Raw genomic sequence first — 23,137 nt, forward strand, 5'->3', positions numbered from 1 at the left:
CAATTCATGACAGTCAATCCAAGAAAAGACAAAAAGATTTCAACCTTTTTCTACTCATTGAAAACTTCCACTACAAACTTAAAAGCATTATGAGTTTTATTCAACTTCTAAATCCCATTTAACTTCCCACATTTACAGCTTTGTATACTGCTTCAAAGACGTGCACAGATAGACCCGAAAGGGAGCTTGAGCACCAGTCCTTTTGCCCTCTCAGTTGGTGTTCATTGCATTAGGCTACATTAATGTTTACATATTAAATTACAATGAGGGAAAGGTACACCAGCATCAACAATAAAAAAAAAAAGGACACATTGCATTTTCATTTGTCATTCAACAAGCTTTGGAGCAATTTCCCAGGTTTGGGATCTTTGTGGTCTTTGTTTTTGTCTTTTACACTGGGGACGTTGGGAACATGAGACCACTTTTTTGAAAAAGCCAGTTTTGTCCATGTCACTGTCCCAACATGTAAAGTAGCCCATCCCATGTCCCTTCCAGGGCTCCGTATTAAAGCAATAGAAAATGCTGAGGGGGAAACCTCCAAGACATGTTAATGAATCTGACATTATTAGCTTTCGATCCAGTGAGTTGAATTGTGGGGTGACCTTTACTTTACATCTGGATCACAGATGTGTCGTGTTGTAACGTAACTAAGTAACCAAGTTCTCTCATATAGTGCAGCTTTGACCATATGTTATGCTACTTTTACTTCAACACCACTACATATATATTTGACAGCATAAAATTACATAATTATATATAAGATATATAAATTATAAAGCCTATAGATTACACTACCTAACTATATACTGTAGTTACAATAGACTGCAGCATTAAAATTCTACTTTATAACACATCTGCTATAACAATCAAATAATAATAATATGATTTAACACTTATAGGAATCATTCTAATTGTTGATAGACTTACTTAAAAAAAACGTACTTACTTTTTGCTACTGTCTCTTTAAGGAAGCAGGGCTTGCAAAAAAAACGCTACCGGCTCACTGTGCCTCTGATTGGCTCACCCTGCTACTCGAACCCTAAACATAACCAATCATTACTCCTCATGCCTAAAAACCTCAACCCAACCAATGAAGTTAACGAGTTCTAGCCAATCAGAGGCACCGTAGGGCGGGCCTTGCTTATGCCATAGTAGGATTCGTAATTTAGCGACCGGGAACAAGCGGAACAAGGTGTGCACGTTCACTTCTAGGCAAACTTCAACCTTCCACGTATCACAGGTTAGTAAATTATTAGCGCATAAAATGTCCAAAAGACAAGCACTACTCAGCTACTTCAGCAATGTGTGTGTAGTCCATTCAATAAATTGTGTTATTGTAGTTCTTTCATTCCCGAATGTCATGCTAACGCCGCTAGCTAGTTAGCTTTGGCTAGCAGACAGCTCACGTTAGCTAGTGTCATGTAGACTAGCTATACTTTAATGCTGTTCAAGTTACGTGTGCTTGATATTAAAAATAACTTTTAATGCAACATTACCTAGTACCTGAACGCGTCACGTTTATTTATGATCGATAAGTACACTGAAGCTCTGCCATATACACGCTTTTCGGTAATGTTAACCTAGCTATCTGGATGTTAGCAAGGACACATGGGCACTGCCAGCGTTAGATCACGCTGCCTATTTTAAACTATGGCATTCCTCAAGCGTATGTTGAATGTTAAGGCACTGACAACACTATCTAGACGCGTCTTTACAAAAAAATGAGCGTCTATCATAGAGTTAGGTGCCTGAGAGCCGAGGTTGACTCTAGTTTGAAGTGCCCTCATTTTGTGGAGGTTATAACAGTCTGGGAGCAGAAGTGGAGGAAGCACAGCTGTCCTGAACCTGACACTGTTCCAGCCATTGAAATGACTCTCTGACAGCTGTTGAAGCCCAACAACTCCTGGGTAATGTCAGTTGGTCAACTGTGTTTGCCAGTAGGCTTGTGAGTTTGTGCCTACCATGGATACACTTTCCACTCAAAGCCCCACAACTTCACACAAGGTCCAGTTGTGTTGAGATCTGCAGGAGAGACCATAATGGATGTTTTGATGGCACCACTGTTCACTAACGACTCTCTCATTTCTTCTGTATTGTGATCTTTGCAGCTGTATTTTTAAGTGTGATATCATTACCTCCACGAGCAAACCATCATTACAGCTCTCTCTGACTATAACCCCTGGTAGGTGATTGAAATCAGTCTTCTCTTGTTTGTTTGTTTTTCCAAAGTCCTTAAGTGTTGCTGTCATGCCTGCCAAAAAGACCACCACCAAGAGGAAGTCTGAGGCCATTGTGGAGGATGTGAAAGACCCCAAGAAAGTGAAAGGTAAGTCATTGAGCTTTCCATAAACAAACAAATGATAAAGGTGTGTGTGTATATATTGTTAACTGCCTTGTTGAAAATAATCACAATGAGAGTAAATTTAAACATGCATAGTAGATATATTTCAAACTAGAAGAACCAAATCAAATTGATGAGAATAGTTTACACCCAGTTCCTGGATGGAAAGCATTCAGCTGTAGGCATGCCACAACACATCAACCAAGTTTTAATTAGTTACCTCATGTGTCAGGCACACTATTCTTGTGCCACAGCCAAGTTTGGTCAGAGGTGTTAAGTAACTATGATCAGTGACGTGCTCAGACATATAAGGGGCTCAAGCTTATTCACAAATTCTCTATTCCCACCCTGGTGTTGCCACACCACCATTCATAAGCACACATTGCTTTCCATGAGTGCTGTTTGGTGAAAGCAATACTTAACACCAGAGTGGTACCAAAGTTGGACTGAGCATATAATATTCGAGACAAACGCACCCAGCTGAGCTGCTCCAGCGGGCGTTGGCAAGTTCAGTTTAGAGTGCAGAAACGCCCAAATGCCATGGAGTGGCATAGTAACCTAGTTTTTATGTGTGTCTATTTTTTTGTTGACAAGTTTACCTTTCACTTGTTGTATTCATTGAAAAATAATTACAGCATAATACAGTTAACTACAGGTTTCAAACTTGTCAAGTCTGAGGGTGAAAGGACATGTGCTCAAGCCCCTGACTCACCCTAAAGTTAAGTTTACACGTTGGTAACTTTTAACTTGCAATCACTGCTCCCCTTTACATTTGCAGTTTTTGTGATCAGTGGATCTGCAGTTTATGCACTGTTAAATTAGGGTTTTTGGTTTTTGTTTCTTAACTGGATTATTTAATTTAAGAGATTTTAAAGCAAAACTAGGCTAAAAGGGCCTACATAATTTAACTAAACTTTGCAGCTGCATTTGTAAAGAAAGCACGCTGCAACACACCAACATAGTTTTAATTACTTTCCTCAAGTCCCAAGCAGGTTTTTCTTCCTGCCACATGCAAGTTTGCGAGGAGGTTTAGGTGCAGCACCCAAGCCGCTTTTGGCACCACCTAAGACAAATGAATGTAAAAATCAATCTGGAGAGCATCAAAACATTTACAATTACATTTCCAAGATCCTAATGGTTGTGGCTATCCTCAGTGGACTTGGCCCGATGGTCAAAAATCATGTAAAATCCCATATTTCAAACGTTCAAGTCAGTTTTGCTCTGTTAAATTCGAGTTCTTCGGGTTTTCAGTTCTTTTTTCTGACCATATCTGATTTGACAGCTTTTAAAGCAAAACGAGGCTAACAAGGCTTACCTAGTTTGAGTGAGCTTTGTAGCTGCATTTTTGATTGTGATATAATTTACTTTTAATAAACATGTAAAATTGTGTGTTTGACAGTTTCCCACAGGAGTCATAGCAAGGAGGCAGGCCAGGTTCTTGTACTTGGCATGGGAGATGTTGGACAGTTGGGTCACGGTGAGGACATCTTTCAGAGGAAGAAGCCGTCCCTTGTGTCCCTGCCAGAGAAAATTGTGCAAGTGGTGGCTGGAGGCATGCACACTGTATGCCTCAGCGACACTGGCAATGTAGGTGACCACCTGTCTTGTTTTTAAATGGAATTGTATTACTATTACTATTACTGTGACTGCCTGCTAACATTTCAACTAATTTGTTTTTGTTGTGTTTGTTTGTTTGTTTGTTTTGTTTTTAGGTCTACACTTTTGGCTGTAATGACGAAGGGGCCCTTGGTCGGGACACAACAGAGTCGGGGTCTGAGATGGTTCCAGGAAAGGTGCCACTGGAGGAGAAGGTGGTCCAGGTGTCGGCAGGGGACAGCCACACAGCTGCACTCACAGATGATGGAGAAGTGTACATGTGGGGCGCCTTCAGGGTTAGTAACCTGCTGTTTTCAGCCACCTAGATCTGTGTTCATAAGTCAGGATGTTTGTGTGAGAGAGATCTTCCCCACATTTCGTCGACTAGTCATTTTTGTCACATTTTTAAAGTTATTTAACCTCCTCCACTTTCCTGGCTGTCACTGGGAGAGCAAGTTCTCCCTTCCCATATATAAAAATGTATTTATTGGATTATGATTGCTGTTTTTACTGAAGCAATAACACAAACAAAATTGTAATTATCCACTCTATAAAATCTCCATATGCTCTCAAACTAGAATAACAGACAACATAACAATAATAATAACAACAGAGTATTATTCCTCCCCTGCGGGTGCAGTCTCCTGATGGTTTGATGTTGTTCGAGGCAAGATAATAGAAACCTAAAAATGTTTGTGCATGTGTCTTTTTTGGCTAACTCCTGTATTATAGTAATAGTTCATCCGTGTGATAGTAAGCTTAATGTGATTTGGCCACCATAGCGTGACGTCAGCTTGTGTTGAGTCTGTCTAGCCTTTCTGCCGCAGGGCTGCTACCTTTTTGTATTTTGTTTTCCTCTGCACCACTCCACTCCCACTGTGAATAAATGGGAGGACTGGCTTTTTTGCTGCAATGTATGATTTGGGCTGAGTGAGGCCGCAGGTCATCAACCACTTCTTATTTAGTTAAAACTGACATGATGCTCTGCTGATTTAACATCGAATGATCTTTCAGGTTTCCTCTCATCAGTTTCCTTTCTTAACCCTTCCGAAGTTGATTTCTCCCCAGTGGTGTGCGTCTCCTCTCTAACTGCCTCTGAACAAGACAGGTTCTTCCCAAAATCTGAGCTTTTGAACTTTTCTCACATCCATCTGTTTGATCTCTGTAATATCTACTTCATGTGGCTACATGACCAAATCTCTGACAGTTGAAGCATTTTTCATGGTTTGGAATAAAGTGACTTTAGTATTCTTAACTTGTTAGAGGGAAAAGTCTTCAAGCATGATGATCCTTCCTCACACCATTCTTAATTATTTTCATGTCTCTGCATTTATTATCACTCCTGCTAGATTACTCCTTGGTTTTTCATTATTAATTCTCCATGGCACACTGGCAATCATATCTCCATTACTGTACCTTTACCTACCCTCTACATTCTGACAGGAGTGAGGCTGTAATCTCACATCCTTAATGATAATGTTATATTTTGAATGTTTCCTGTATGTGCATTATAGTGTACATCCCATCAACTACCTTCCATATACTAATTTAATATGCTGGACCCTTTTTTCCAGGATAACAACGGAGTTATAGGTCTACTGGAGCCCCTGAAAACATGTACTGTTCCAGTCAAAGTCCCAATGCCTGAACCAGTTGTGAAAATTGCATCAGGTAATAATGAGTCTGCTTCAGTGCCGCGTGTTTTTGTTTCTATGCTGCATATTAACGTCTGACAATGTTTATTTTTATCTTTCACAATTTCTTTGAAAGGTAACGACCACCTGGTAATGGTTACACTGGAGGGATACCTTTACTCATCAGGCAATGGAGAGCAGGGGCAGCTGGGAAGAGTGCCTGAAATCTTTTCAAACAGAGGAGGCAGGAAAGGCCTCGGTAAGTAACACAAGCCCGTAGCATCAGTAGCACAAGATTTAACATGTACATTAATGTCTGATTCATGCTTACATTGACAGTCGATGTTGTCATGGCTTTAATGTGTATTACTGTGGCGTTCTGGCTGACTGTGTTTCTGTGATTTCAGAACGGATGCTGGTACCACAGATAGTTTCTCTGAAAGGGAAAAAAGGGAAAGAAGGGAAAGTTAAGTGCATCGATGTCTTCTGTGGATCCTACTTCACCTTTGCTGTCACAAAAGAAGGACATATTTATGGATTTGGCCTCGCCAACTATCACCAGCTGGGTTAGTATGGACCATCAGCGTTAAGTCCTTTTTGAAAATGTGAATTCGATTTCATTTATATTATAATTTTAACTGTAGTGGTATGTAGACTGCTTTCAGACTCTTTGCACCATAAACAATTGAAGCGTACTTTAAAGTTTCATACGGTTTTGTACGTGTTTAATCTACCTAGTATTGTATTATATTTTATAATTGTTTTAATTTGTTTATTGTTTTTCTTATTGCAATTATGAGAATTGACATTGTACATTTAAAATTGTTTTCATTTTTTATTGATACACTTATATAGTCAGGTCTCTCTTGAAAATGAGATCTCAATCTCAGTGGGACTTCCCTCTTTCAATAGCAGCTTTTATACGTATATCTGACATTGCTATTGTTATTTTCAAGTCAGTTGCTCATATTCTGCTTGAAGGCAGTTGTATCAAACAATGTGAGGTTAATTTATTTGTCCTCATATCTTTATCCAATCCTTTAGGCACTAAAAGCACCAAGATATGTTTTTCCCCGGAAAAACTGGTGTGCTTCAAGAACTCCACCACTTCCTGGGTGCAGTTCACTGGAGGACAACATCACTCAGTCTGCCTTGATGCTGAAGGTAAGATCCACATATGTGCTCTTTCAAGCCTGATCCAGATTTATGCTGTGTGGTATTTACAAGGTAATACGTAAGTAAGCAGGTAATATACAACTGATGTTACACATGTAGTCTCTAACAATTCTCTTAAAGACTACATGTTGACAGTGTTTGAAATTCAACAATATACCTCAAACCCTGGCTGAAAACAAGATATCAGGCATTACAAGTAGAAACAATAAAAAGTTGTTTTGTCGGAATAATAAAATAAGACACAGCAAAGGACAGTACGTGATGCAAGCAAACAGATGAATCCTCTGAATGTCTTCATCTTGTAGGACATGTGTACAGTCTGGGCAGAGCAGATTATGGTCGTCTCGGTCTGGGCGAAGGCGCTGAAGAGAAGAGTGATCCCACGCTTGTGACTGGGATGGAGCCGGCCAGCAGTGTGGCATGTGGGGCGTCTGTCAGCTTTGCTGTGACCAGAGAAGGTGAGAAAACAAGAGAAGGTGTCAGAAGTTTGAGTGATCAGTGCCTGAGTTGGTTTCAAAAGTTTTCACTTGTGTTCAGTGTTCACTTAAGTATCACTCTATGGCAAGTCCTTAGTCCTTGACAGTTTTCACAGCTTCATTTGTCTGTTTGTAAAGAGTTACAATGTTTTTTGCCGTTTTCAAACTTTTAAAAGTGCTTGAACGTGTAACTGCATTACTTTGATAATAAGTTGTTTTATGTTGGCTCAGCCAGATTATAGAGGATTCCTAGTTTACTTACAATCAGATGACATTTTCTGAAACATGAAACTTTTGTGTTTTCATTAAATTTGTCACTGTTCTGTAGAAAGATATCACACAACATACTGTTGGCCGTTTCCAGCACAATAACATCAGATCTAATGCGACAAAGCGAAATAATCTTTTTGAGTATATACAGTATGTGGGTTTTCAAAGAATGAAGCCTTAGCTTGAAACTCTGACGATTCCCTTTGTCTTCATCTACGTCCAAAATTTCTCCTCTAGCACTCGCTAAAATCGACCAGTTTACTTCAACGCAAGAAAGGGTGATACAGACTAATTAAAAATCCAAAGTTATCAAAGCACTGATGCAAGAATTCACGACAGTCAAAAAACTGGCTCCACTGCCCACATGCTCTGACTGCGCCAGAGATACCCACCGAGAAACAAAACTCACGAGACATCATCAAAATGAAATGGTGCAGCTACCAGGAAACAGTCCTAGTTAACTACTCCCAAATATGAGAAATACAATATGAATGAGGTTTTACACATTTTGAATTTAATGATCAGCACCTTTTAAGCGCAAGAAATCAAACAATTAACTCATTGCATTACTGTAAATATGATCTGTGAATACATCAAACGAAAAAGGTGTAAGAATCCTGAATGAGCCAAGAAGGTTAAAAAAAAAGGTTGCTCACTCCACCTTCTGTTGCCTGTTGTCACTCCAGGATCTGTGTACGCCTGGGGCATGGGCACCAACCTGCAGCTTGGCACCGGAGAGGAGGATGATGAATGGAGCCCTGTTAAGATGACGGGCAAGCAGCTGGAGAACCGTGTAGTAATGATGGCCTCCAGTGGAGGGCAGCATACAGCTCTTTTGGTCAAAGACAAGCAGGAGAGCTGATGTCCATCTGACTGATGGGGGATCTTTTGATCAATTATTCGATGGGGCCTTGTTCACAATGCCTAAATCTGGAGATGGGGTTGATCTGTGTGACTTCCTGTGCTGAGCTGAGGTAGAGGTGAGATTCAGGCGCTTTTATTGGAACTCTTTTCTTCCTGCCGTGGGGAAAATGTTCGTGGATGTTCACTAGATCATGACAAATGAGAGACTATTTTTTTAAATCTAGTTTTTGATGTTCACTTTGAATTCTTTTCATTAAACGTCATTAGTATGACTGTACGAAGGTGTATGTGATGTTTGTGAATGTGAGTATTGGCATGTACATAAAGGAAGTGAGAGTGTAACCCTTTTAATGTCCACAAAGTCTTTTTAATTTTTTCTTTCCTTTAAAGCAAATCATTTCATTTACTCTGGTTCAGACATTTATACTGAGATTGATATGTGAGACTACTGTTCATTTTACTTTGAGCACACAACGTTGTTGTGTCTAATTGGAAACACATCATACTGTAACCTGCAATTTTGTTGCTTTTCCTGTCTGACAATAAAGATTACATTTTAGGTTTTAAAGCCTTTTTTTCTTATCAAATGCATCAATATTCAGCAACTATTTTCATAATTAATTGCGCTATTTTCCTGAAAAATACTGAACATTTTGTAGTTTGAGTTTCTCAGGTGTGAGCATTTAAAATTTGGCTTCTAGAAAATGTGATTGTTTTGAACTCATTTTTGACACAATATAGACAAAACATTTCATTTATCAACAGAATAGTTGGCAGTTTGAGCGATAATGAAAATGAATAGCCACAGCTGTGCTGTGCAGTTACCACAGACATGTTAGCAGGATGCTAAATCTAACACCCTGCTTGCAAAAGGGAAAATCCACTTTAACACAAAATCAATATTTTTCCAATAAGGTTGGACATGTCAGTCAATATTGAAGACTGGTTAACAAATGACAAGAACACAAGAAAAGGAAATCGCTTGTTTGCTCACAACTTTTATACTGTAATTAAATGACTGAAAGACAAAGTGTTGACCACTGAGTGTGTTGGTAGTCTGATAGGGTGACATGGAAAAAATCCATCAACAATATAATGTGACATAATACACTGCTTTTGTCTTACAGTGAATTAAATGTCTAACAAATTAATAAACGTCATCAAATTGATGCAGAAATCACACTAAAATCCCCAAATTACCATAAAGCAGTCATGTTCAGTGGTTTGCAACATTATCCACAGTGGTGTAGTTCTGAGACACTGAAGGGATAAATGCTGACGATAAACTATGTTTTATTGTTTTATTGCTCCGGTATCTACCATTGTTGCAGTCCTTTCTGATGATCAGAGACCATTGTGCTGGCAATATAAGCAGTTAAATTTAGTAGGGCTCAACCCTTATGATCGTGTTGGACATTAATATTAGTTCTGCAGACACCATGTCATTTTCACCTTTTTTTTAAAGTGGTGTGAAACATAGGTTAAAACAAAGTTGCTGACGTTAAGCAGTTGCACCCTTGCTGCTCTATGTCTATTTTGTATGCAAATAACACATTCCATACCCATCGAGTCATGAATGTAAATCAGAAACACTTAAGGATGCAAATGATGGTACAAGTACATACATCAAAGCTATGTGCTTTTGTGTTTAATCTGGGGTGAAATGCACGGGGTCCTTGCACGTCTCATCGTGCTTTCATCTGGCCAAAAGGACCCATGATGAAATAAAAAAAATCGCTTGTGGCAGAAAGCTCAACAAGCTTTGAAATGCTAAAGTATCTTTCACAAGCAGTTAACTGATCAGAATGAACCTTTTCTCTTGTTTGTTTTGCATCGCTGTTTGTCCTGTGACGAAACGGAAGTGTCAGAAATAGATTTGAACTGAAGGCAGCCTTTTTCTGCTCGGCAGTAATGAGTTGTACAGTGACTAAGAGAAAGACAATGATTTTTATTTTCAGCACTTTACAAGTAGGAGACTGCTGTAACGTTTTGCTGTGAGGCTCCAAATAATGACTGAATATTTTTTTTTGGATGAACATATCCTTTAACACAGTTCCTTTTTTACAAGTAGAAGCCACCTGAAAGGATTCTGGGCATTAAAAGAAATGTACATTTACTAACAATGTTTCTGAGAAACGTTCTCAAAGCACATTGTTCCTCAAAGAACATAACTTCCTTCATATATTGTTGACAGTTTCTGAAAACTGTGACAGTACTGGTATTCTCCTGCACTGCCATACACGACACACTATCTCTTTCTTTTATGAAGAAAATAGTCTGACGATAATTTGATATTTGACACTGAAGTGTGACTGCAATTTAAGACACGTCGATGTGTCAACCCCTCAATATGTTTCATTACAACAATTTATTTCCGTAAAAAGTTTCCTCACCTCAGTAATGAGCTGTTACGATGTCAAACACCAAGCGGAGTTAAATATTCAGTCTTGTTATCTTGGCACTGATTAAGTGGTCCCTCGATACGCACTCGTTATTTTACTCACCCACTGCGCCTGAATTTTGAGCAATTACATTTTTGATCTTGGACCCTTTTTTTTGCGAAAACTCGATGATGGGTGGGTTATAAGATGTAGTTGTTTATCTCTGTCCTTCAGACTTCAACACACAAGCTGAATTCTTTGAAAGACTTTCAGAAGTCAGAAATTCACTGTTATGATTGATTGAAAGCTTCGAGGTGAGGAAAGGCTGTTAAAGGCAGGCATCTTTGACATCACGCACTCCTGCACTCACAGACATTCTTCTACATTTCCAGCACAAAGAGAAACATTCGTACAGGGATTCAGGAAAAGCATCCTGTGATTAATTCCTTTCACTCGTAAAAAGTATTACTGGATTTTTCATAATGCGTGTGGGCTCTAATCGTCTTCCGTCAAACTAATTACAGAGGAGACAGAGGAGACTCAGGCACCTGCATCACAAACCACACATTCACTCTAATAACTGAGGGAGCCAAATTAATCACAGCAGTTGCACAGCTGTACATAAGGATTTCATAAGCTTTTGTTCTGGTCACACTGTCTTTCACTTGTGCTTTAAACTGACAGGCTGCGCGATGCATTCATTAACAGCAGCATCGTGTTATTAAAATCATAACCTTACAAGAAAGCGATTGCTGGATCATTTTGCTCTGCCTTGATTGAGATGTGGCAGCCCATAAGTCACCCCGCTGCCTTTTTAATTAACTTGTCATTTCAAGTGTGGCATGCTGTGTCTCAGGTATCAATAAAATCCAAAGTTTTGTGATGATTTGAATGCTCTAGAGTGGCGTTACTCTGAGTTGTCTGAAAAAGCTTTGACTTTGAGTAAAATAGCGTGAAGATGGAAGTTAAAATGTACAAAGCAAAAGAAGGATTGATTGAAAGCGAACACAACAGGCTACCCACAATACACTTAACATGCATTTTCTATCATTGCCTCCCCTCAAATGACAACGTGATTGTCTGCGTGTTTGTGTGATAGAGCATTCAACCCACACTTCCTTCCCACCGTGTACGCTCTAAAACACATAACTCCTCTGTTATATCTGAAAAAGAGCCGCCCTTTACCTTCAGATGATGATAATAAAAAACATCTTCAAACAGGCACACTATTCATGTCAACACTGTTATACATCCTGTGTCTTAAAGTCTTGATAAATTTTACATAAACAACAACAAAATGCCCTTGGCTGGTACCGATTAAGAGATGTATGAAGTGCTACATGTATGAAGTATCCACTGTTGCCATGGCAGAAATCAAAACATGTATTTCTGTGAGTGCGTGTGCAGGAAAACGAATAGGGTTTTATTAGCAAAAGAGCACCTCTCTTGCTGTTAAGCTGCTGGTTGTCCATTGCCTGCGGATCATTCTTGTAATTACTGGAGATTGCCTTGATGGATTGGACTCCTCATCCAGTGGGCTGAGGGGCTTCTTGTGAGCCCCACAGTGGAGGACCAGCAACTGTGCTGGGCTTGTAAGAAGGGCCAATCTGTTGATCTGCTGCATGTTTACAGACCTGTTGTACTGACCTGATGACAACGGGCATCAAACCTGCTTGATGAAGCACCATGTTGTATGACTCATCCCTTTAATGGGCTTTTCTTGTTAGCTACTAGACGTCCGTGACATATTGCTCCTGTGCTAATTACTGACATAGGTCCAGCTATGATCATATAAATCACCTCTGTGGGTGGCAGCTGGACTTAAAACAGACTATTGTCTCCTGAGGATCTGGTGCTAAATGTGGAGGAGACAGGGTCAGGAAAGAGGCAGGATATTGGCTGAAGGTATACAAGTAGCAGTAGTATATCAGCCTTCCATACAAGGCATTAGTTACATCAAAAGACAGCACTCTGCTTCACGAAGATGCACTTTGCTAGATGCAGAAGACAACAGTTCTTTCTCTGTATCAAAGTTTTATTAAAAGAGTGCTCCACTGATGTAGGGTTGCACTCCTGTAATGTTTTTGGTCTGTTTGAAAAGAAAATATAAGAACAAAATGAAGTTTCTTCAGCAAATATTGTGGCACATTTAACTAGCAAAATGAAAAGCTGTAGTGAAAAGCTTGACAACTCTCAAGAGGAAACGGTATAAAACATTTATTCTACATACTTTTAAACAGCTCTGATGGGGCTCAGGATTTATTCGGAGGATGGCTATCATTATATGAACCTGGACTGTGTATGTGATTTTTTGGTGGTCTGACCAAAGTCAGACTTCGTGCAGTTCCTCTGGAGCCACAACAGGCTTTTATAATTTTTCACATATGCAGTAGTAATCACCAAGACCTATTTATTAAAGTCCCCCTTTAATATGTGTGTTGGTGGTGCACATTAAAAGTTTCAACGTGATATTCTGATTCAAACTGGGTCACACATTTTTATACATATGATGTCATTTCTGCCACAAGGGGTCTGCCAATCAGAACAAAATAAAAAATGTAGGTAGTGTGGGATCATGGGAGTTGTTGTCTTCATTGTTAAACAACCACCACTGGTAATGAAAAATCTATCTGATGTGACTCAGACAGAAATGTTCACAGACAAGGTAATGTTTAAAGTTTTATTCAAGTCACGTTTCAACAACGTCCTCCCCCTCTCTCTGACTCTCTTGGAAGTTAAAGCAACAGGCGACCCAATAAAACGCACCTTGAATGACATTATAGATTCCTGAGTTTGAATATTGTTGGAAAAAGTTTAGATTTTAATGCAGGAATGTTACGTATCACATCTTTAAACAGCCTGTACCTTGACTATTGAAATGTTGTAACAAGTGTGTTTTTTTTCCAAGTCAAGTTGAGGGTTAAAAAAGGGGCCTTTCTTTTTGACAAAGTGAGAAATAAGGTCCAACTCACCCCCTCAACACCCCAATAATTTTTGTGCAGTCCATCGTGACTCTTAGCTGGCAGATGGCACCCAGTTTGACTCTCTGTCTCTGCTCCTCTGCAGGGAATGCCCGCGTGTTTGCCGCCCTGTGAAGCATCCAGTTAAACTGCCTCAGAGCTTTTTTGCACTTCTGTCTTTTCGTAAACACCTCCGGCAACCGGGAGGTCTGATGATGTCTGTGTTACAATCACACAAAGCAGCAGGTTAAATTGCTAGATCCATTACCAGAATCTTGGCATAATCATCATAAAAACCCAATTCCTCCTGGGTGCATTTTCTCTTCTTTAGTTTTGGATTATACGGTTGTGACTCAACACTAATAGGTCGGCCAGGATGTTGTGTGAAAATCCTGACTAATAGTATGTAGGTGTCTACGATTGTGACGCCTAAACATCTGTCATGTTAAAAGATTTATATGGCTGAATGGAGCTCAAGTCATGTCTTTTATCCAAGCTGTCGAAGAAGATATCTGTAATCCATCACTCACATACAGTAGATCTCTTCATAAGTCTAAGAGGAAGTCTCATAACCAGTGACGTCCAGATGAAACAGAAAACAAAATCTTTACTTCAAAACTGCTGGATGCGCCGAGCTTTTGATGGCAGCAAGGGAATACTGGGAGCTGTTCTGATGCTTCAGCAAGATTCCCTTTGTTAATTTGTTTCAGAGCAAGGCCAACCATCAGTTTGGGTCCGAGGATGAAAGCTTTTAATTATCTGCATGTCACTCTGGGCTACTGTATCTCTCTGTGTGTAACTGTACACGTTTGATAGCAAATGATAAAAGAAAATGCCTGTTGCGCGTAAGCTCTGAGAGAAAAAAGATAGACTTCAAAGTGCAGAACAAAGCTGTTTTTCTGTAGGGGCAAATATCACAGTGGACTTTTCAGACATGACAGTCGTGCTGTAGACCTGACCGCTCTGTTGAATAAAGCACTTTGTTATTCACAAGTCAGGAGTCAGCTCGTGGTGTTTGACTAAATTATTCATTTTGTTGCTTTTTTTCATTTGTCTTTTACAGAGTGAGCATATAAGCAGTGCAATGTATATTTCATAGGGAACTTACTGTATATGCGCTGCTCTGAAGCGCAGAGGAAATCTACAGCGAGCCCTGCTCCCCTAACCGCCCCTGTGACAAATGTTACTGCGTGTCTGGACTCTTGCTGTGAGCTACAGTCTCCTCCAAAACTATAGGAACAGCGGGCCAGTTCCTTTTATTTTTGCTGTACACTGAAAACATTTGGGTTTGACACCAAAAGATGAATATGAGACAAGAGATCAGTATGTCAGCATCCATTTCCAGGTATTTACATCTAGATCTGTTAAAACACTTTAACAGATTTGGAGGGGACTGTATATGATGTCCTGTATCAAACCTCTGAGAGACATAAGACTGAAAACCTCCCGTTCCCATCATTTGAGTGATATCTTTTAAGAGCCTGAAAGAGAGGTGATTCTGCTTTCTTGTCAAGGTTTTCTCTCCTCTGAGACACCATCAGTCTGTCAGCATCGAATGATTTCAGCCCTTTAATGTGTGCAAGAAGTTAAATGAAAGACCAGTTGAACATATGTAATCCATAGACCATGATACAAAAGCAGCAAAGAACACATCTTCTGTGTGCCTCACTGGCATGTCTCATGTAACTGTTAACAGCATCTGTAATGTGTCAGTCGGTATCACCCAGTCATGAGTATTTGCGCTCCAGTGTGACCCATGCATGCCTTTGAGGGAGCACAATCCACATTCAAGAAGAATCTCTTTAAGATGATACTACAGTGGGTTTGTTTTAATTAATTTTATCCCCCAGGATGAGTACACAAAAACTGATGAAAGTGGTCACTCAGGGATTTGGCCACCTGATGAATTCATAAAACATGGGGCAGCATATCACCAGGGAAATTGCTAACTGCTGCTAACTTTAGGTGCTGTTAGCTGGTTAGCTCGTTTAACTGTTCAGGGGAGTGTTGGTGTTTACACAGGTGCTTTGGACAGGAACGGGCTGGGGGTGGCTGGTAGGTATTCTAACTTCAGTAGATATCCCTGCAACACAATTCATCGACACCATAGCTTCAAACTGCTTTTTCTTCAGTCTGTTGATAATTTTAATTATTTCTAAAATAGTTTTCGACTAAAATTCTTATATATTGCACCTTTAAAAGTTTAATAATAAAGCTTGTGATAATCTACATTTGTCTTATTGTCAACAAATTGTGTGATAAGACGAAAAACAACAGTGAGTTCAAGAAAAGTCCCGATATAACTCATTCCTCTGTGACATAGAGCACCAGCGTTACTATTAAACTATTAACAACGCATAAATGAGCCACGCTGTTGCACTGGGTGAGTCACTCCGATGTCGTATTGCAGTAAATGCTCACTGGAGCATCAAATCCAGGCTGAAAATAGCCCCAAAGAAATGCACGATATAAAGGGTGACACTTTATAATAACCATCATTAATAAATGGTCAGTTTATAGTTAAATGTTAGTTAATAGTTATTAGTGAATGTCAACAAACAATCAAATGTTTTATAAATCATTTATTAAGCAATTATAAAGGTTTATAAACATCAGTTGCAACTTTGTAATAGTCATCCAACTAATGTTTATAAATTAACTACACAGTATTTATTAACCATTTACAAAGTAAACAATAAGTGTACAATAAACAATTGCTTAACAAATAGTTTTGTAAAGCATGTGATTGTTTGTTAACAGTGATAATAACTATTAACTGAAGTTTATCTAATGGTAGCTAAAGTTAGCATCAGTTCCATATGAATATGAATATATAGTATGAATTCAGCAAGTGGCACGTTATTTTTATTTTATTTATATATATACATGATCTGTTTGTTTGTTAACATCTTCAGGGCTAATTAGTGGTCAAAGCCATTGTTTTCTTTAGTCTTTTAAAATGATTTGTTGACAATAACAAAAATACGTAACATCCCCAGCCTTATTGTTTAAATTATACATCATAAAATGTGCTGATTCTCCAGGGAATCTGGTGACCAGTAACCCCAATATCACCCCTGACTTATGTCATATTGTGCTTCCATGTATTCACTGACATTTACAAACACCCTTCAGATGAGTCATGTTTGTCCCTGTGGCGAGCGGCCTCTGACCCTGTCAACATCGCCCGGATCCTAATCCATTCTTGATTGTGCCAACATATTACATGTCTAACTCCCACGAGGCCTCACTGGCATTTACAAAGAGTATAAATGTTCACAACATCTGTAACAACAACCACAAAGAACAAAAAACTGAAAGTTATTTACAACATTATTTCAAATAAGGAGCACTTACAAGAGACAAAAATCTGTTTTTACACCTATACAATAAGGTACTTTATATTTGTTGAAACACAAAATGACAAAACGCTTAAAGATCGAGCACTTTTCTCTACAAAACCAGAACTAAACATAATGCTGAATAAGGCATTACGGTACATATTTTCATTCATCTTAACATACTGGCTGCAGAAGACATTTATGAATGCTCTTCTTACAGTGATGGTGATAAAAAAGTTAGATAGTCCAGACAGAAGACAGAAACAATATATATATTTGTAAGATTTAGAATGCTTCACTGAACATTGATAGCACTTAGTGTAAATACACATTATGTTATACAACATTTGATTTCACTCAATGATTACAAGTGAAGCTTAATGTCACAACAGCTTGACGGCACATAAATAAATCACATTATCACTTAAAATGCTGTCACAGAACAATATTATCTTTACACTTCATATCGAGAGGCTTTTTGAAGCAGAGCTGCGTTTCAGCGCTTAAAAGACGTCTTTTACTGCCCTAATCTCGTCTGCAAATGTCAAACAATCATCACTGGGAATGTATCCATTAACTGTATATGTATAGAAAGCCTCTTGTTGCTTACTAATGCATTTAATCCAATAGAGACTTTGGTTCTTTCCCAGTTTGAGGTCACACGGTCACAGCTTTCCCCTTCACTTCCTCACTTTACTGTCGGCTAAATGTTTTGGTTGTGCAAAATAAAACAGAGCAACCTAACTGCTGGAGGAGTGGAAACAGTAAGTCAGCTGATGTGAATTTATGCTGTAAGCGCCAGTCATCTCTGCTCAGTCATGAAGTCATAATCGATAAAAGTGTAAAAAAAATAAAATAAAAAATGATGCTGTTGCTGTGTTCGTAGCGAATTTCACCTCCAGTATTTTTCCTATTAATGTGTGTTGCCTTCGTCTTCATCTGTAGTAATGAGTGTTTAGTCTCAGCTTAACTCATTACTGTCACTATGAGTTTGAGTGACAGTGCTATTAGCAGTATAGATAAACAGTGTGTTCAGAGAGTATTAGGAGACAAACACATTCAGTTGGCTCCAGCACATCAGACATTAAACTAAACACTTTGAGGTTGAAGTCAATTCAGCTTTAAAGCTTCTATAAAACATGTTTTTATATTAGCAATGGATCAAATGAAGTTTGTAATGCAAAAAGAGTTGCTCATAGTTAAAACCCCCACAGAGAATAATCACTGCACTCTGCAGGTCCCCTCAGCTCTACAGAGCGTTATAGCATCTTTTAGCTTGTTGTTTTGGTGTTCAACTGCTTTGGTTCACTCCCACTGCTCTCGTGTCGTTTACCCACTACGGGCAGCTTTGTAAAGCAAAAACGCTCTGAAATTTAGCAACTAGCGGGCGAACATAGTGGCGCCTTTTAACAACTAAAAAGCCAGATATTTCCCTAAGGAGGTAGTAAAGACCAAAAACAGAGCTAAAAGACAGTGAATATTAAAATTACTTTTGTCAGGTGGTCAATAAAGCTGATGTAAGTGATATTTTTTTATTAGAGTACATGTTAAATAGCTGTATATTCCAGAGTGTTTGGTCAGAAACCCGTGTCTCTCCTCCTCTGGCTCATGCAGTAAAAGACAAAAGAAAATTTCTGGTATCCCTGCCCACTTTATCCAATCAGGACAGATAAGGAGGCCGTCCTGTCTGCTTGTGAACACATACAGAGCAGGATCCTCCTGTTTGCTGCTACGTCTAGCGATTACAACTGTTCATGTGGTGACATAGAGAGGAGGGAGAGGATTGGTAACTGCGAAGCAAACAGGCAGTTAGCTAAAACAACGACACACAGCAGCTTCAACCTGAATCCAAAAGAAATTTAGCTGTTGGATGTATAAAGAGGCTTCTGCTTGCAAACAAGTTTACCATTTAAACTAAAAGGTCCAGCTTGTGGGATTTAGTGGCATTTAGCGGTGAGGTTACAAATTGCAACCAACTGAACACCCCTCATTTCAGTGACCTGACTAGGACTGCTCCTAAAAACGAGTGAAAAAAAGAGGCCCCTCTTTAGATATAAAAAGCTCATCTAAGGTCACGAAAACACAACTATTCTTAGTTTCACGTGTTTTTACACTAATGAATGCGTAATTATGAATACGATATTCCATTTGTGCCTCTAAACTAACACATTGTATCTTTAAAAGGTGATCATATGTCAGTGTTGTGTTTACAGCTATTTTCTCTGCTCTGATTGGTCAAACAACGAATAGTAGTTATCTTGAGTGTAATTTGAAGGTGTCACATCAACAGTATAGGAATTATAGCCCTTCATAAATGGTCTCCCGAATAATAAGACATTTTACAAGTTAGCATTAATCTAACCAAAGTCATCATGCGTCCTCATATTTAACTGCACATAAATGCCCTGCTGACGCCTGCGATGGACATCAGCAGACAACTGTGTGTTTCCCGTCGATGCTCCGCTGCAGCCATCGTCTGTTCTTCCTGCAGCAGGGGAGCTTCAGGGTCAGCCTGGTCTTCACATGATCTGTCCAACTGAGGTCAGGCGACTCACTCGGCCAATCATTAGTCGGTCACTGCCCCTCATGTGTTTAGGATCAATGTCCTGCCTGACAAAACCCCCTTAGAGCTTCGAGGAAACACTCTGAACTCGTGTTTTTTGCTGAAAACATATCACTATCACAATACTTTCTGGGGGAACTGCATGTGTTTGTCCATATTGTTTCATTATAAACTATATATGTACATATACAGTATGTGTATCCATTTCCTTCCGTACAGGCACACACAGGCATGTTTGTGATCAATCCTTTGGGTATTGTGTTTCACAAACCTGTTGGGACAAAGAAGTCCCATCACAATCGATCATTTACATAAACAGCAGTTAAAAGCTTGCATCTACAGAGTCAGACTCCTGTGGTGGAGAACTGTGTGACCTCAGTCTGTAGGTCATTCTGAAGAGTTCGTCCCCTCCACTGCTCCATGCCTAGTCACGCTGGCGGTCCGTCTGTCCGTGCAGGAGCGCACACAGACGCAGGCTCCCGTGTGCTGTTGCGCGCTCTGGAGAAGCTGCTCTGCTCCAGACGGGAGCGGTACGGCAGACAGAAATCCCTGAAGCACCTCTTGAAGTTCTCATCCAAGAAGGCGTACAGCACCGGGTTGAGGCTGCTGTTGGTGTAGCCCAGCGCAATGCACAGATGCCAGCAGGCCATCACCAGGAGGTTCTTGTGGTCGATATCCACCATGGTTTTAACGATGATGAAGATGTGGATGGGAGTCCAGCAGATGATGAAGGCCGCTACGACCACCAGGACCATGCGGGTGATCCGTCTCATGTTCCTGTCCTTCTCTTTAGAGCCGGAGAGAAGACGAACACTCTTGAGGCGCAGGATCATCAGACCGTAGCAGACGGTGATGACGAGGACGGGGACCACGAAGGCAATGATGAAGACGCAGATTTTCATCACCGTGTCCCAGTACCATTCAGGTTTGGGGAATCTGAGTGTGCAGGCGGTGTTTCCTGGGAGTTAAAACAATTAGAAGTTTATGGGAGGGCCATGTGGAGAGGCTAATTTAAGTTAATAACCCAGCTTAAATGTTTTCTCTTTAACGGCGTGCATCGCTCCCTGAACACTTGCTACAAAAGTGTGTGTGCTGATAAGAGAAGCTTTACAAAAAGCTGCTAATTCCCTGCACTTTTTCCCCTTACCTTTATCTGTCACCTTGGTCATAGCTATGACCATCACAGGGACTCCGACAGCAGAGGACAGGATCCAGATGCAGACGTTGATGAGCTTGGCTTTGGCAGGCGTGCGGAAGTCCAGCGCCCTCACCGGATGGCAGACGGCGATGTAGCGGTCCACGCTCATCATCGTGAGCGTGAAGATGCTGGTGAACATGTTGTAGTAGTCGATGGCGATGACCACTTTGCACAGCAGCTCCCCGAAGGGCCACGTGCGCATTAGGTACTTGGCGCTCTGGAAGGGGAGGGTGCTGGTGGCGAGGGCGTCGGCGAGAGCCAGGTTGAAGATGTAGATGTTGGTGGCGGTCTTCATCTTGGTGTACCTGGTTGATTTAAGGAGAAACACTGAGTACACTGATGTGATTCTGACTCACAGTCGATCGACTGGAGCTTCTGTTTGTCAGAAAAGTTATTTCAAGGTCTGCCTACCGCTGCAAAGAAGAGTGTAGCTGGCTCACGACTTCCATTAAAATGTTTCAAGGATGGAAGCCAATTTATTGTTCGATCTAATCCTTTTCCTCTCTCTGACTAACAATCCTACTTTCCCTTGAAAAATAGCAAACTACTAAAGGAGCTTTTTGCACAATGGTTTATATGGCACTGCACTAAATGCACGAGAGCTTCTTTGCTCAAAGTGATTGTAGGCCCCTATTAAACTGTACTTCTATGTAATGAGTTGCTGAAAACTCCTCCTTGATATCAGATATCAGAGTCTTTCTTTCTCTCTTAACAGGGACCAGCCTGTTTAACAATGGATTCCTCCACACGAGTCCAGAATATGACAGCAGTCGGTCACATTTAATTAAACTGCAGCTCTAAAGAGACGAGGGAAGATGAAGGGACGTCTTTTATCTTAATCCCTCACATAAAGAGATGTATTACATTGCACACCGGGCGATGATCTCACTCGAGTCTGTAATTGCTTTGCCAGGAAGAGAGTGGGCACCAAGTCTTTTATATTCACTTTGTTTGATTGTTCTGAGATTGACAAATCAAAGTGCAGGAACACACGTTTCGCCTCCGACACATTTCGCCTGGGACGTAGGAAGTTGCTCAGTGAAGTGATTGATTGACCTTCCTCATTTCAGCTGCGTTCGCTCAACAACGAATCAACAAAACCAGAAACCCCTCTGAGCCTCCAACACACGACTGAATGTGATTGCTTGTGATTGGCAACATGCTACTTGCTCACCATGCAAATGCATCATTTGAGTTTACAACATCAATCCTGACAGCAGTAATTGGTGCAGTGAAGTGAAGAGTGCACCGCCCTCTATCCCCTCTTGTGTGTGTGTGTGGGAGGTGTGTGTGTGTTTGCTTGTTTGTTTGTGTGTGTGTGTGTGTGTGTGTGTGTGTGTGTGTGTGTGTGTGTGGGCGTGTGGCTCTCAGACACACTGACGAGTGGGCATCATGATAAAGTCATACAGTGAAAATATGACACTTTTTCATTCACCTGGTTATATTCTTAGTCTTAGATGATCAAATACAGCCAGAGAAGAGCTTGTATGAGGCTTTAATGCAATTTAAAATAACATTTATATTTTCCATTATGGGGTTTCTGCATTGATCTTGTAACCAGCAGCAAATTATAGTAAATTTCCCTCCTTGAGCTGTTATTTATTAGTTTTGGTTCCTTGTTTACGGCATGTCTCTCACCTGACCACCCCGTACATCACCAGCACGTTCCCCAGCAGTCCCACCACACAGATGAGGGAGTACAGAGCCGTGATACAGACGGCGATGATGAGACTCGTGGTGTCCCTGCTCGCAGCCCTGCTCGTCTCGTTGCCACTTGAAGGCGCGCGCAGCAGATCCTCGGAGAGCGTCGCGTTGAAGGGAGTTAGTGAGACCGAGAAGCGCTCGTTAAAATCAGCGAGAGCGTCGGGAAGAAGAGTGGGGAACTCCATGTCTGGGAAAAAAAAAGAAAAGAAAAAGAAAGACGAAATGCAGGTGAGCTTACTGTGGCGCAAAGTGTCCAGAGCAGGGGCACAGGAGCGCACCAGGACTGGACGGCGGATTGGAAATGAGGCGCACAGAGGAGGTTTGTGCTCTCTCTCTTTCTCTCTCTCTCTCTCTCTCTCTCCCTCTCTCTCTGTGTGTGTGTGTGTGTGTGTCCCTGGTGCACAAAGCAAGATGTGAGGAAGCTGTTTCCTGGCCAAACCTTCCTCTGCTTAAAGCCATACCATTTGTCAAAGTGCTGTAATTAGCTTGAGCATACAATAATGTTTCATCACATCCACTTTTTTTTTTTTTTTTAATGGCTGTCATCCAAAACAACAGCTTTTTTTCCTCCACCTGCACCCGGCAACTCATCAAATAATGTCAGTCAAACCCAATCTGAGCAGCTCTCTTCTT

The 23,137-nt window shown here is 40.4% G+C and overlaps 2 protein-coding genes across 2 annotated transcripts; one reads left to right on the forward strand and one right to left on the reverse strand.

Moving 5' to 3' along the window:
- The first annotated feature begins 1,160 nt into the window (after window positions 1-1,160).
- rcc1 (regulator of chromosome condensation 1) lies at window positions 1,161-8,925 on the forward strand. The gene is made up of 10 exons (XM_084357779.1): window positions 1,161-1,240; window positions 2,230-2,326; window positions 3,741-3,928; window positions 4,054-4,233; window positions 5,512-5,608; window positions 5,708-5,830; window positions 5,979-6,137; window positions 6,616-6,735; window positions 7,053-7,205; window positions 8,180-8,925. Exons 2-10 carry the CDS (start codon window positions 2,248-2,250, stop codon window positions 8,353-8,355), a joined length of 1,275 nt encoding a protein of 424 aa, XP_084213905.1. The 5' UTR covers window positions 1,161-1,240; window positions 2,230-2,247; the 3' UTR covers window positions 8,356-8,925.
- An 8,142-nt stretch (window positions 8,926-17,067) lies between these two features.
- On the reverse strand, window positions 17,068-22,790 carry oprd1b (opioid receptor, delta 1b). Its single transcript, XM_084356920.1, has 3 exons — window positions 22,439-22,790; window positions 20,750-21,105; window positions 17,068-20,560 (listed from the first exon to the last, which is right to left on the reverse strand). The coding sequence occupies exons 1-3, from the start codon at window positions 22,687-22,689 to the stop codon at window positions 20,031-20,033; spliced, it is 1,137 nt and encodes a 378-aa protein (XP_084213046.1). The 5' UTR covers window positions 22,690-22,790; the 3' UTR covers window positions 17,068-20,030.
- Window positions 22,791-23,137: the final 347 nt, after the last annotated feature.

The sequence above is a fragment of the Pagrus pagrus genome (genome assembly GCF_965226575.1).
Source record: "Pagrus pagrus genome assembly, chromosome: 7".
Lineage (NCBI taxonomy): Eukaryota > Metazoa > Chordata > Actinopteri > Spariformes > Sparidae > Pagrus > Pagrus pagrus.

What these genes read in the sequence shown, in the direction of transcription:
- rcc1 (XM_084357779.1), top strand. Translation starts at nt 2,248, where the DNA reads ATGCCTGCCAAAAAGACCACCACCAAGAGGAAGTCTGAGGCCATTGTG. An exon ending in AGTTGTGAAAATTGCATCAG is followed by an intron (nt 5,609 to 5,707) that starts GTAATAATGAGT and finishes TTTCTTTGAAAG; the next exon opens with GTAACGACCACCTGGTAATG. An exon ending in CTTTGCTGTGACCAGAGAAG is followed by an intron (nt 7,206 to 8,179) that starts GTGAGAAAACAA and finishes TTGTCACTCCAG; the next exon opens with GATCTGTGTACGCCTGGGGC.
- oprd1b (XM_084356920.1), bottom strand. Translation starts at nt 22,689, where the DNA reads ATGGAGTTCCCCACTCTTCTTCCCGACGCTCTCGCTGATTTTAACGAG. An exon ending in GTGATGTACGGGGTGGTCAG is followed by an intron (nt 21,106 to 22,438) that starts GTGAGAGACATG and finishes TAAATCAACCAG; the next exon opens with GTACACCAAGATGAAGACCG. An exon ending in GACCAAGGTGACAGATAAAG is followed by an intron (nt 20,561 to 20,749) that starts GTAAGGGGAAAA and finishes TTTAACTCCCAG; the next exon opens with GAAACACCGCCTGCACACTC.